The 15,287-nt window shown below is 37.3% G+C and overlaps 1 protein-coding gene across 1 annotated transcript in view; it reads right to left on the minus strand.

The window, feature by feature from the left end:
• Positions 1–4,220: 4,220 nt before the first annotated feature.
• The window catches only part of LOC107096546 (transmembrane protein 132C-like), a gene marked incomplete at its 3' end in the record, with an annotated part of 210,414 nt that continues 199,347 nt past the window's right edge, over positions 4,221–15,287 (minus strand). The window contains exon 5 of the mRNA XM_015393250.1: positions 4,221–4,379. Coding sequence (XP_015248736.1) covers positions 4,221–4,379 — 159 coding nt within the window. The remainder of the gene's footprint in view (positions 4,380–15,287) is intronic.

Here is a 15,287-nt window from a genome sequence, read left to right on the forward strand (position 1 = left end):
AATAAAGGCCTGGACCGCGATGCACTTGAGTGAAATAAAGGCCCGGGCCTATATTAGAGAATTTACGGTATTACATTTATGTCCGTAAATCCGTAAATTTCGCAATGTAGCTTTATCTCTGTCAGGTTTCTCAATCATTGTAAAAATAATTAACTAGAACATGGTTGTCTTAAAAAAAAAAAAAAGAGGTAATAATGTTCGGAGTAGAGATCCAGAGTTAGCTCAACGATTCAGTTACTACAGCTAGAAACCACTGATTATGGCTGAAATTTGGTGTCATGATGGACTCAGACCTGAAGCGTCAAAGGCACATACAGAAAGTTACTAAGTCAGCCTTTTATCACCTGAAGAACATTTCCAGAATTAAAGGACTAATGTCCAAGCAGGAGCTAAAAACACCCATTTATGCATTTATCTTTAGTCGAATCAATTAAAGCAACAATGTCTTCATAGTTTTACCTAAAAAGTCCATCAGGCAGCTGCAGCTGATCGAAAACTCTGCTGCCTGTGTTCTCACTAGAGCAAAGAAAGTAGAGCACATCAGCCTGGTTCTGAAGTATTCCACTGGCTCCCTACATCTCACAGAATAGACTTTAAAATCTTTATGTTAGTCTATAAATCACTGAATGGATCAGCACCTCAATACATAACAGATTTGTTGTCAGTGGATCAACCTACCAAACCACTCAGGTCTTCTAGGCCCAGTCTACTCTTTCCACACAGAACTAGAACCAAACATGGAGAAGTCAAAGTTAAAACCCATTTTTTTGGGGTGCCTTTGACTGCAAACTGAGGTATCATTAGTTAAAGATTGGGATCCAACTGTTTCATTAGTTTTACTACCTGTTTTAATCATGTTTTTATTTTTATTTGCTTTTATTCTGCTTAAATTTTTCTTCTATTTTCATGTAATTCACTTTGACCTGTTCTTGTTGTGGGGAATGGTGGCCTAGTGATTATAGCATAGAGCTTGGAATCCTAAGGTTGTGAGTTTGAATCCTACTTCCACAGGCTACCACTCTAGGTCCCCTGAGCAAAAAAAGACCCTTAACCCCACACTGCTCCCCGGGCGCCGAAAATGGCAGCCCAATGCTCCCCAAGGGGATGGGTTAAATGCAGAGAGTAAATTTACCTATGCTGTACTGTACTTGTGACAGAATAATGTCAATAAAAAAACAAACAAAATGCGGGTACTGAATTGTGCTATACAAATAAACTTGGCTTGCCTTTTGCGTTCCGCTGACAAACAAGAGCCTGCTTGCTATGTAGTCTCACAGGCATTATTACTTAATAAACAAAACACGTTTTTTATTTGTTTAACATTAGCCATTTTAGAATGATTCACCCTGCTGGAGTTTATAGCTTCCCACCCAGGCGGAGGGCACGCTTGTTCTGTATGTAACATACTTTCTGTCATTCTGCCTCACAGACTAACATAAACGTCCAGGAGGATCTGCTGCCACATTAATCAAACCCATTAGGCAGCTAACGGGAGAATACTTACAGAGAACATTAGGGCTGTCGCTGGATCTAGCCCAGGAAATTAACAACTCACCAGACAGATACAATCCACAGTAGATATGAGCGATAGGAGTGGAAAGCATGGGAGGTGGGGTGAGTCCATCTCTGGTGTGTTCACACAGCTAACTTGACAGAAGCAATTAAGCTGCCTAGACTATTCTGCATATTGTAAGCTACACCTCATTTCAGTGCAAGGAGAAGGTATGCACCTGTAACATCCCCACAACCGTCTCCCTTGGCAGCCGGTTATGAACGCTTGCTCACAATCCAACCTTGAGTTCATGACCAAAATGAATATGGAAGATTTTTCAAAGGAACTAATGAATAGACAACACTGCAGTGTTGTTTTTACTGTTGATGCAGATGTTTCAAAACTGCTCTAAAGAAGAGGTGAATTCTAAAACATCAACTTTATGCCTGAACTTGGTGCACATAAGACCTTAAACTGAATGCAAATAAAAAATGGTAAACCTGAAGAGCTGATCTGTAGTTGGGCATGTGCTTTTTGTGCTTAAAATTTCAACAAGTGTTCAGTGTAGAATACATATGGCTTTTATCACACATAATGCAACTGCAACATGTGAAGTAACTATATACTGGGAACAATAACAATACACAACACTGCCACGCTAGTCACCAAGAAGTACCTCTAACCTTAGTCATCAAAATCTACATCCAGAGAAGCAAAATAATACAGAAAAAAAACATTATTTCCAGCTCTATGCTTACCTTGCAAGAAAGATGCAAAGTAATTTGCAAGAAAGGTGTCACGAGATTTTTTAATTTACAAACTGCCAAAAATACATCTTGCTAGAAGTCAACAGATACATTAGCCTCAAAACGGAAATGTTTCAGACCAATGAAATACAGTGACATGTATTAACACTTCCAGCAGAGGTGGAAAGCTAGAAGCAAAACAAACATGGCTGCAGCGGTTTTTGCTGGAATACCCTTTATTTATAATTATATATAAATATATATATATATATATATATATATATTATGAGGCTGAGTTTGCATCATGTCTACTAATATTCATTTACTGTATGTCAGAATGCACATTGAAGTTTCTCTGTGTAATGTTTTCAGTCAATGCTGAGCGACTCATTTGATCCAAATACGATAAATGAATTCATGCAAGAAGGTTCTGGGTTCAATTCCAGGACCGGGTTCTTTCTGCACTGAGTTTGCATGTTCTCCCTGAGCATGTAGAGGTTCTCTCCTGGTACTCCGGCTTCCTCCCACAGTCCAAAAACATGACTGTTAGGTTAATTGGCTTCTATAAATCCTCCTTAGGTGTGAGTGTGTGAATGGATGTTTGTCCTGTTTGTCTCTGTGTTGTCCTGTGATGGACTGGCGACCTGTCCAGGGTGTACCCTGCCTCTCGCCCATAGACAGGTGGATATAGGCACCAGCTTCCTCGTGTCGCCAGCTGGGATAAAGCGTGATGGAAAATAGATGGACGGATGGATAATTCATGTTTAAATAGCTAGAGGCAATTACTTAAAAATATAAACAAAATGAAAACCTAAGCACAAGACTTTTCTCATCTTTGTTTTACTCTGAAGTGAATCCTCCCTGCGGTATTAAATTAACTATGTGATAAGACTCTTTGGATTAGCAGAAAGAGGAATTTTAAGGCATCATACTTTGATCTGTTTCATTATTTCACATTTACAAGATGTTAAGTTAATTTGCTTTTCACAATCTTGCTGTACTAAAGGGATTTTTCTAGGCATTTTTTTCTGAAACGGACAGATGCAAGAACAGTTTATCTTTTTTTTTTTTGCTTTTTGATTGATTTGTTGACATTCTGCAGAAGAGTGCTTTCTGTTTCTGAAAATAAAGTTTAGTTGTCTACCTCAGCAGGGGACTTTTCATTCTGTTGTGCTTCATGTTGTATTTAAGTAAGACCTATAAAAACAAAACAAAAGGGGGCTGACACTAAAATAGAAAAAAGAAACATGCAGCGTGCAGGTCAGGGATAAACCTGCACAAAGACTTTGACTATTTGAGAGAACTCTGTTCAATACATTACTTAGAACAGAAATACTAGGAGACAGGTGCAACAAAGAAAGGAGACAAAAGAGAAGGAAATTATACTTTTTTTTTTTAATCAGATTTTCTTAATTATTACTTTAAGACACAACAATTTTTAGACACAACAAAGTTCTTGCAGCTTATCTTCCGGCAAAAGCCTCAGGAAGACTAAATGCGAATGTTCAGCCCCTGTTTTGGACTTTTGTTTGTAAAAAGACATAAAAATCATGAAATGCACTAACCTATGTAATCCAAGTAACAATAGACAGTAAGCTTTTTATTTATAGGGACAAGTTGTGAAAAAGTAATACAACTTAATTATTTATAAGGCAATGCATTTAGATGATCAATGCAACACCAGCAATGACAGATAACTGACAATGCTGGCCAAAATTGAAGTTGTGAACATACAACAACCTTTATGTTTTTTCTCTCCACTGTCACTACAAGCATGCTTAGTGTGAGGGATTGCCTTCAAGTCAATAAGTCAATACAATCAGTTGGTTTTTGTTTGATAAAATCTGGTTGGATTGTCTCTGTAAAGAGCCTGGAGATGATATGAATGAATTGAATTTAATTGAAAATGATCAGTTAACACTTAAAGTGGCCTCAGAAAGTGTGTTTAGGATTATGAAAATAATGAAAGTTGTAACTTTTACTGGCACCTTACTGACCTTGACCACGTCCTCGTCTGTCGAGCGACATTTCACTGCTTCAGAGACATCAGTGACAGAGGCGTCTGTTGCAATGGTCACTACCTTTACTGGGACAGCGACCGTCTTTCCAGTCAGGACAGCCGTGTTCAGAATCTCAGTGTCCTAGAAAGGGAAAATACAATTTAAGGTCAACAAAAAAACTTACATGAACTGCTCTTCGAAAAGCGGTATAAAAAGAACAGAAACTGAATGCACTAATAATTATGTAAAACACAATATAAAAAAAAATTAGCTGATAAATTAATTTGTTAAATGTGTAATTTTAGAGTATTTTTTTTATTTCTATTCTATTCTATTAATGCAACATCAACTGTGCAAACCTAAACTTAATTTGAAGCTGTTGAATTATAATTATTAGAATTACTTTTTATCTCTAATTTTAATATTAGGTGCTCCTTCTGTCATAAAATGTGTCAGCTTGTGTGTTTCTAGTTTTTCCTGTAAAATATAGGAAGAGATTTGATGGAACAAGTGTAAAAAAAAAAAAAATCATTCTGCTCCATTTTGTCATGAGTTCAATATTTGTCTACAAGATCTTTTACCTAATTACTTAGTTAAATACCCTCCTTATCTCATTTCAGCTCTTTGGAGCTAATTTCAGCTCAGTCTTATGTGTATTTATTAACTTCTTTTAAAATATATAGTTAGGTAAATCATAGCATTTTGATTTATTTATGGCTGTTCTATACTACAATACAGGTTCCACTTTTATTTTTTTTACAAATACATATTTTTCTGGGGGGTTGGTTGGGGGCACAATTGCCCTACATGCTGTTATCTTCAACACTGTATATGATGCTCTTTTTATCCACTGCTTGTCATTGTTAGTTGCACTTTCTTTAATGGATCCTGCTTGTTGTTTCTGAAGAGGTTGAGGTTTTACTGTACTTAGCCATACAATAGCCTTTATCAATGCTGTTAAATGATTTTCTCAGCCCTGCGCTGTGGAGTGTAAGAGTTGAAAAAATTTATACAATTTTAAGGTATTTATTGTAACTGGTAATTCTATTTTTCAACTCAAAACCATGTGCAAGGTCAAATGCATGCAAATAATTTAGTATAAGTAATAGTAGACAGTAAAAAAAAAGGGCTAAATGTTGGAAACCGCAAATCATATCCCAGCCTTATGTTTATATTTGATCACTGCTGCACTTTAAAAACTGAACTTTTTCTTGAGAACTGTACTGAACAAAACTTCTTTTTGTATACACTCTGTGTGTACAAAATGACAAAGTCTCCCTAAGTCTAAAGGACTGGTTATACTCCCGCAGCAGTGCGTCGCAGTGAGCTTGTTGCAGGTATGATGCAGATATTTTTGATTTATGCCCAATATTGAAGCGTTGTCTGCGCTATGTTATTCCACGCCAAAACGCAAGAGGGACGATCAGGAACTAGCTGTGGCTGTGGGTCTAAATACGGCCGAGGTGGTGAGGAAGGGGGGACAAGTTTTATGCGACAACGGAGAAACATGAGGGCGAAAAAGGTCCAGGTGGAAAAAAGGTCCCAGCGTTTTCCCGCACCACGCTCTTCTAGCTGGTCCATCTTCACAAGTCGTTTTCCACAATGGCGGTCATACAAACAAAACAAGCCAATAAGGTAACAAACAAGAAATATGCATAGTGTAAAATGGATGTAGGTTTGACCATTTAGAGGCACCCTGTCTGCGGCCACCTACAATTTCTGAGAGTTGTAGCAGAGTGTCTGAAGCAGACGACCTGGTTTCTGAGCATAAATCCACCTTCAGTCTAAGTCAGTAAAGTAGACAGAATGTCCTTTTATGCCCACTTACCTCGGTCATGGCAACCACAAAACAGACTTAAATCGCCGACAACCGGATTCTGCTCAGTTTTTTTAAACACCTTTCAACACCTATTCGATTAATGTTTTGTAGAAGGCCGGATGTTTGTTTCACTTTCCAGTTCAAATATACCAATCCATATAACTACATCATTATATAGTAGCAGACCAGGGAAATTGTGAAATGTCTTGGAGGAAGTGTGAAGGATCAGTGTTAATTGTGTACAGCTAAGAAAATATACGATTCTGTACTGTAATTTTCAACTAGTAGCCTTAACACCAAAAACAAGAGATGTTGACAAACTTATAAACCAAAATAACTGAAATGCTGGGAAAGGCTTTGGCAAAGTAATCATAAATATACCAGAACTACCTCCCCAGCAGTCTGGTTCTTATTATTTAGTGCCCAATTAGACCATATCCTTTTCTCACTAAGACCACCAAATCCTCCAATTTTCACCTCCACTGCAGAAGAAGTGCTTTTTGTAATTGAACTAATTGGTCTAGACAGCTTTGCTTCTCAAGTTCATTGCCACAACTCCGAACAGAAATCTTAACCTTTAATTACAGACACACAGTAACACGCAACACTTTTGTCGATGAAGATAACTGGGACCAATTAGATACGTACAAGGTAAGTTTTACTCTCTAAACTTACCAAAGCATAAAAGATGAACAACCTGCACTGAACTTATGCTGATATTAAACTCTGCAAATAGCTCCTTCTTTTGTCAATAACAGCCGTAATGGTTGGGCTGAACAACAAACAAGCCTGCTTTACTTTGTTGGACCCAAATTACTTCTTCTAATTTTTAAACCTGACAAAAGTCTCTTATTATGAGCTGCTCCCATTCTGCTATTGGTGCCATCTTACACAAAGGCTTCTCTCCCTCGATATCCTGTATTTCAATAGTCAGGAACCCCAAGGCACTTTTCTCCCCATCACCCCCATTGCATTAAAGATTTGTGGGATCCTCAGCTTTTTCTTCCTTCTCTTTTGAAAAAAAAAATCTATCTCTGGAGTAAAAGGATGTCTGCGGAATTAAATGTCACATTTGTTTAGAGTTTTCCAGCTAAACCTGATGAGCACCGACAGGACTGACTTCACATCCGCGTTCATGCGTATTCCCAAAATATATGAACACTCACTGTCAACTCAGTTTGTAAAGACTTGTATTCGTGAGCCTTAAAATGAGACTCATTCAAAAAAATAAAGAGAGAGAGAAAAAGGGGATTAGGTTTGATTGAAAGAAGTCTGGGCTTTGGGAGACTTTGCGACTTTACAGTGAAATTATTATTAGTGAAACCAACAGATACCAATGAATCACAAAAAACACTTAATCATCAAATAGCTTTTCATTCAGGTTTTATAGACTGTGACACTGGAATATAAACCTCCTCTCTGTCTGTGGCGCTGACTTTGATTCAATTTTCCTTAAAATTGAGGACTGCGGTAAATTAATTCTATGTCTGCTGGGATTCTTCCATTTTCTGGGGGTCATCTATAATATATAAGGGGGTAAATGGTTGGGACCCGGTAAAAGCGGAGGCTAATGTTAGATTACAGCAGCTGGAAATGACCCAGCAGGTTAGGAACAGCAGATAGCGGAGCCTGGCAGTAATAAGCCACTGCGGGATTCCATGGTGATGCATCAGTGGTCCACACACTTAAACACAAGCAGCGCAATTAAACACAAAATGGAAGCCAGTGGTGCACATCAGAAGCTTGAAGCAGTGTGAATAGAGACACAATGAAGTGGGGCCTTTTGAAAGTGGGAAAATTTGCCAAGTGCCTGATGAGGTTTAAATATGATCAACATTTGAAATGTGTCATTTTCCAAATGTAATTTTATATATATATATATATATATATATATAAAAAAAAAATCACCTGCTATTATGTTTAAAGCTCTTGAATTTTACACTTTTTAAAAACAGCTTTCTAAAGGAGTTGTATTCAACGCAATACTGCAGTAAGCAAGTTATTTTTCTCCCTTTTGACCAAAAACACTAGATCATACTGGATCTTAAATAATGGTCATATACTGTATGTATCTAAAAAAAAATTACAGGATAGAAAGAAACAAGTTTATGTAGTCAAGGAAAATCTGTTAAACCACTGTGTTTTATTTGATTCCTTCTTCTAAAGGTACATTACATGATGAAATATGGTAAAAAAGGCAAAAAAGGTGATTTGTAATTTTCTCCATGACAGAATATTATCCCCAGTTTTTAGTCCAAAATTATTAACACCCCTAACATATTTATATTGGAAGTACTTTTTAAACTTTACCAGTATGTCTCTACTAGCTGAAAAAAATTAGGAGTGACTAAGTTAGTATTGAGTTTTTCTAACTTCAAAGACTTGGAGCTCATTTCCAAAGATCAGATGAAATATACATAAAAAAAGACATGTTAAATGACAACAAGAAATATTTTTTTTCAACCTTAGATTCCTTTTACTTAATCGTTGTTCTTTTGTTTTTAAGGTAGGTGTTGGGATTAGAGAGTTTTTTTTTATTTATTATTTACTGTGCAGAGCACAAAGGCTGCCATTACTGCTAGTGTCTAAGTGAATTGGCCTCTAAGTATGGCTTACAGGTAATTGTTAAAGGGCTTTGGAGAGCAGTATCAGCCAATAAGGCATCCCATTGTCAAAATATGAATGTATGGGTTTCAAATCTTCTGACAGAATAAAAAAGAAATGATATAAATGCATTTTTTTATATTTTATTTTTATTGTTTTGTTTTTTCTTACCTTTAGACATTTCTTATCTATTTTGTCTTAAAATGTTCTTGTTTTTTTTTATTAAGTTGTAAAGGACTTTTTGCACCACATGAATTATTGAAATGTTCCATTGAAAAAAAAACTGATTGATTTGAGCATCTAAACATACGTGTCATGGTTTTGGTTCTGTTGTGCTTTACTTTGCTCCTTGTTTTCTAGTTTTATTGGTTTAACTCCTATTTGGTTGTAATTTCTAGATTTATGTTAGTTCTCACGTTTTCCTCTGTCCTCTGTTGCCCTCTTGTGTGTGTGTTCCTTTCCCCTTGGCTCCCTCGTTGTCTCCTCACACCTGCTCCTTATCAGCTCGTTAGCCCTCCCTTTGTCTTTGTCAGCTATTGATGCTCTCCCTCTGCTCTCACTTTTTGTTGGTTCCTTGTTGTTGCCGGTCCTGTCTTCGCTGTAGTCGTCTCCCCTCGTCTCTCCCTGGCTCCTTGTACGTGTTTTCCCTTGATGTCTCCATGGTTTTGGTCTGTTACATTTTTAGTTGGATTTTTGGACTACCTTTCTTTACCATTTTCATTGAAACTACTATTATTCACCTCTGCCTCTGCATTTGGGTCCTCCAAACCTCAACCAAGACATGACAATATGCATCACACATACACATTTATTATAAACCCATACATCAATCAGCCAGACATACATTTACTTTAGTTCAATAAAAAGAAAACGCATAAAGATTAGGTAAAATAAGCCTAATGGGTTAGGGTAGTACTGTAGGGTATGTTAAAGAGTGTTACATCTCCTATGAAAAATCTTATTTGAAAAAAAATTATAACATGATTACAAGAAATTCCACATTCCATTAGCTAAATTCAGTAGATTTTTCATTTAAAAATCAATACTAAATATGTCAGATAACATTTTATATAATTTAAACTCCTATCCAGAATGACATGCCGTTTTGGAGTATATTCAAAAAAGGTAAAACAACAAACTAATCTATAACTATCGATATTGGCTGTTATCAAAATGCTTATATTATGATACATTTTTAAGCATTTTTACAATAAATCCACACTTTAGCATCTATTTTAGGTGCATTGTCAGAGAAAGGCAAACCAAAAAAAGAACATCTCTTTTTTTTGTCTAATTGAAGATTTTTAAAAAGACAAAGCAATCAAATAATGATACCAAATATTGAACGATGAAGCAACCCTGCCAATGACATGACATGCATGTATACCCTTACCAACATACCTATTTGTTCTTTTTGGTAGTTATACATTTTTGAAAGACTTTAAATTTTCATTTGCTGATGCTGGAGTTTATGCTGCACTTAAAGGCAAAGCTGCAATCCCCAGTCTTCGAGACAGGGGTCTTTTGTTCAATAATCTGTGGGAAAACTGCCTGTCTGCTTTATCAAAGATCTCTCTGTTAGCATTCAGCACGCCGCTGTGGCTGGTAATGTGTTCTGGGCCGTAATTTCTCCCCATGTCTCGGTTGGATCTGAAAATAAGTGAGATTTATGGTGTCAGCCTGAGTGACATGGGCAGAATGAGAAGCAGCAAAGCTGGCTGCCCCACTGTTAAGTTAGATTCTGCCTCAACACTTGTGCTAATGCATCCACACACTGACCCCGTGTTCCCAGGCACAGCTACCAATAAAAGGGTCAAACAGGTGATGTACTGAAGATTATACACACTACATCATGTATCCTGCTGCAGAAATAAGATAAAGTGTCAAACATGGCAATACTCAGTGTATAACAGATCATATCACATCCTCACTGCTGTGACTTTATAAGGTAATAGCTTATAAAGTTGCTCTTAAAGACATAAAGTTGATCTTGATATGCTGAGGTGCAAATATGATTTATGTCAACAGTCAATAACTTGTTCCTTGTAGCATCCATCATTTAAATAAACATTTTCATACCAGGGTGTTAGGTCAGCGACTTGTTGGAAACATAAAGTGATAGTCCGCAACTCACGATTCGCACGCTTGCCATTAAATGCCACTCAGCGTCCTGGAGCTATTAAGTAGACAAAAAGAGACATGTCCTTTCATCAGTTTTTCTCTCCATGCTGTGGAGTACTCAATGTGTAACTTCCTTCTCTCGATTCCAGTGGGCGTTTAATTGGCCGTAGAGTCGAGAAACATGGAGAAGAGTGGGAATAAAGGCCTTGGTAGCACTATGCAGAGCGATACATCACTGCATGACAGCGTAGTGAAGTGGTGGGATGGTTGTGAAGCTAAGACACTGCCTTTTAATGAGGGTCTCTCTCTTGTGGCCCTCTCTTGCCATCGCACTCTTTTTCTCCCAAAGAAAGAACCAGTTATTCTACTGTCTTTATTTTCTCATTTCTCTTGTATCTTCCGGGTTGATGGAGGGGACATGGATGAAAGATGCATGGGGTTTGGTGGAGGTACTGTAAGGTGTGAAGGAGGATGGGGGGAAAAGTGTTTTAAATCAGAAAACCTTTCCACAATACTGTTATATCCCTCATTGCCCTTTAACATACCTCTGCATACTTTTCAGCTGCAACCCCTTGCCTGAGGTACACGGCAGACCGCAATCTGATCTGCTCATTACTGTCGGTCAAGAATGGCAGACTGAGAATTACCTCCATGGCCGCTTTGAGGGTTGATCTACTCACTTTAAGAGAAGGTGTAATGAGGGATCATGTTGAGGACAAAAAGAACTAGCACCTAAGAATAGAAAGTGTTTCTGAGGGCCTAATTATCTGGTATCTCAGTCAATAATGAAGAGACAATGCAGGAAGGGTAGCTCAATCACTGTCAGTAGTCAAGGTGGAACTTCAGCCAAACAAAATGAGTGATTGTTCCAAAACAAAACATTATTTTATTTCTATCTATTTAAAATAAAAGTGTTATTTGTAAGTATCTCACAGTATGATTACAAATAGTAAACTTGCAGTTTTCTACTTTTGATGCAAAAACTTTTCTTAGGAAAATTATCATTGATGATGTGTGAGTTTATTACACCTTAATATTAGCTGCCTGTGTCGTGTCAGAACTGATCATCTTCTTTCAGTATGTGGCAAATATTTGGGAATGGAATGAGAGCGGTGTCCTTTAGCTAAGAACAAAGTGTAATATTTGGATAAGACCATGGATGTCTCCTCATCTGCTAACATGTATTATGTAAAATGTGATGATGTGGCAGACTGGGATTGTATAAAATGCCACTTAACTGTTAATCAGGGCCACTTCCTGTGAAGTGAGCCCAGCTGGTAAGCGCTGCCTTCTGTAACTCTAAGCAACTTCTCTGATCTGAGTAAGATTACAATTTCTATCAGAATCTGCTGTCATGCCTCCTGGTTATTTAATACATATACATTATGAAGTGTTATTTAAAGAGTTTGTCCTGAGTGATCTCTTTTAAGGAGAAGAACCGGAGAGAGAAAGCTTCAAGGTGTAGACACAGAGCCTATCTTTAACAAATGGTGTTCGGTTCTGAATAAGTTGTATCACTGGAGGAGAGCGACTGATGGACCAATCACACAGCTGCAGCCGCATAGAGGTGAGGAGATTCTTTTTTAAATATATCCAGTGCTTTTTAAGGGATTGTTTCCTGGGTTAGGTGAGCTTTGGGCTCTCAGGCAACCAGAAAGTATGCCACAAATGCCTTTTTTAAATGCCTATTTCTGCTCAAATTTACATATAAGCCCACCCCTGAACTTTTTTTGTTTAAGATTTTGCTCAGAAGGCATTAAAAAGACTTTTAGAAAAGAAATAAGCTGAAAAAATTGAACACAGATTAACACAAATCAAAACAAATCAAACTTTGAGAAAATATTGAAATATCTGCAGGAAACAAACATGTTCACAAAGAATAAACACCATCTAATCTGGCAGTAGTTTTAATGTACACACAGTACACAACACTTGAAGTTGTAATTTTGCATTTTCTAAAATGACACAGTATAGGAAGCTGAGTATTGCTGGTCTGGTTATCTCTGTTACATCTGCCTCAATTCAGGTAATTAACTGATATTTTGGTTTGCATGCACTGACCATCCCGGTTTGTCACAACTGCAAATGTTTCCGAAAAATATAGAAGCTCACTTTAGCCAACCTAACAGCTGATTGCAGAAATAAGTAGGGTAAGAGGGGAGGGATGTGTTGTTCTGTTGGAGCAGTTGTAGCAAACCCTTCTCCTTTACCATCCATCCATCAAATATTGCATGGTGATGGATATATAGTTTACTGAAAAACAGGATAAACACGGATGAAACCAGGGTGTTACAAACAGGTTTTGAACAGGATGACAACATGATGCAAAAAGAGGACCGGAAAATTATGGAACAGAAAACACAGCCTCCATCCAAATTCATTAAATTGTAGCTCTTTGCTCCTATTGCTTCACCTTCGGTGGGGTAAACTATAAGAACACTACAGTGGGAATGAAAGGAACTGCTGTGCTCAGTCTGAACAACTTTAAACCTTCAATACATCATTTTAAGTGCAGCAGTGATCAAATGTAAACATTGTGGGAGAAAAAACGTGGTGCAAAAAAAAATGCATTGATATGGTCAGTTTGATGCAGAGTCTGTGACATGATTTAGAGTATTTCAACATTCAGCTGTCTGAACCTCTTAGTGTTAAAAAACCAAAAGGTTGAAGAAGAAAAAGTAAAAAAAAAAGGATTACTGACAGCCCCTTTCCCATTAATTTCGGGGTTTTAAGGTCAGAAAGCTGTAATGTGCCTTGGATTTGTATTCAGTGTTTCAAAGGAGGTGTCATTAATTTTTACCTCAAGATTAAAAAAACTCAACCACAGATAAGTTTCACAGTGGTGGTCCTTTAATTAAACACACGCTTTATCAACCTTAAATGTTCTGTTGAAGGGCTACTGACTCATCATACATGAAACAAAGAGAGTTCATACAGAATAACCTTTTATTTGAGGGTGGTTGAAATAAAAAAGTTCATCCTGTTCCCATAACCTGCACACCTACAGGCTAGTGGTGCATCCTTGTGACATGACTAAGCAGGAATTTAGGCTTTTATGAAGAGGGCAAACCACGGTCTACAATCTTGTTTAGAAGTTTTTTTTTTTCTTCAATAAATTCTAATAAAGTAATTTGATCAGAGTAAATTCAGCTTTATCATTTTTATGTGTTTTTGTTATGGTTGTGTCTTGTTTATGCCTTATATATATTCTATTTATTACAATCATATTTGAAATTGTTTTGTAATTGAGTTATACAATTTAAGTTATAGTATAGTATCGAAAAGTAATTTCTTTAATCGCCGGTTTTGGTTTTGGTGCCAACTTTCCACCGCATTCAAAGCATCATGTCAGCATTGTGTTTAAATATAACAGGTGTCTTTTTTTATGTCATGTATCAAAGGAAACTCTGAGATCATTTATATTTAAACAAGGTTGCTGAACAGACCAACCTGTGTTCTCTAAAGTTGCATTCATGCTGAACACGGTGTCCACGGCAAAATTAGGGGATTTACATATTATCCCAAAGGTGACAGGCGGCCATTGCTCCACACTCATCCTGTGCTGCTTTATGGAACTGATGCGCTGTCAAACAGCAGCACTGTGTGGAGAGAGCGCAGCGTTGACCACTGAAGTTGAAAAATCAAAACTATGCTGTGAAATCGCATCAAAGCAACCAGTCGGGTACTGGGTGTGGTTGTAATTTAGCTCTAAGAAGTGCAGCGGAGGAGAACAGCTTTTTTCAATCTAAATGGGTTGTAGAGAAAATAATGTTGACAAAGAATAAGGTGAGGAATTCTCTGTAGAGGTTTAGGTGGCTTTTAAAAAAGATGTTTTGATTTAGTCACAGAAGGACTGTTCGTTGTCCTACTTTACCTCAAGTGCAGACATTGGTCAGCCACTAACTCTCCCAAGTACTGGTGCTCTCTGCCTGGCTACATACACCTCTGGATGAAAAAAAAGTGGACTACTTTTTCAGTGCTTCTGGAGCTGTCTCCGAAATGTATGGTCTTCCCAAGCCGACTCAAAAAAATAAATAAAAAAATAACTGTAGCAGTTTTTAAGGTTACCTTTCACCAATGCTTTCATTGTAAAGTTCCGATAGACGGTTTGACAGGAAATGCCATGGGGTTACCAGGGATAAACTAAATATTGTGAAACAACCAGTCCACCCACTGAATAAGGTAAACATGCCCAATGTAATATTTAATGCCCGCACAGCAATGACATACTGTACTTTGTTATGCAATAACTTGGTATTCAGAAACTGCTTAAATTAAAACAAATATTATATTTTAAAAACCAAAGCAGCCAAAACAGCAGTTTTACCTCCACAAATCTGCACTATAGTAGCACTAAAAAAGTGGACTACTTTGTTTCAATTAGAAGCTAAATATATGAGGCTGTGACCTCTGGATGACCTTAAAGGAATAGTACACCCAAAACATGATTAGCCTTCATTTTCTACTCACCCCCATGCTGAACAACACTCTGGAGTACTTTTTTG

The sequence above is a fragment of the Cyprinodon variegatus genome, unplaced genomic scaffold (assembly GCF_000732505.1).
Source record: "Cyprinodon variegatus isolate N-32 unplaced genomic scaffold, C_variegatus-1.0 Scaffold632, whole genome shotgun sequence".
NCBI classification, from domain to species: domain Eukaryota; kingdom Metazoa; phylum Chordata; class Actinopteri; order Cyprinodontiformes; family Cyprinodontidae; genus Cyprinodon; species Cyprinodon variegatus.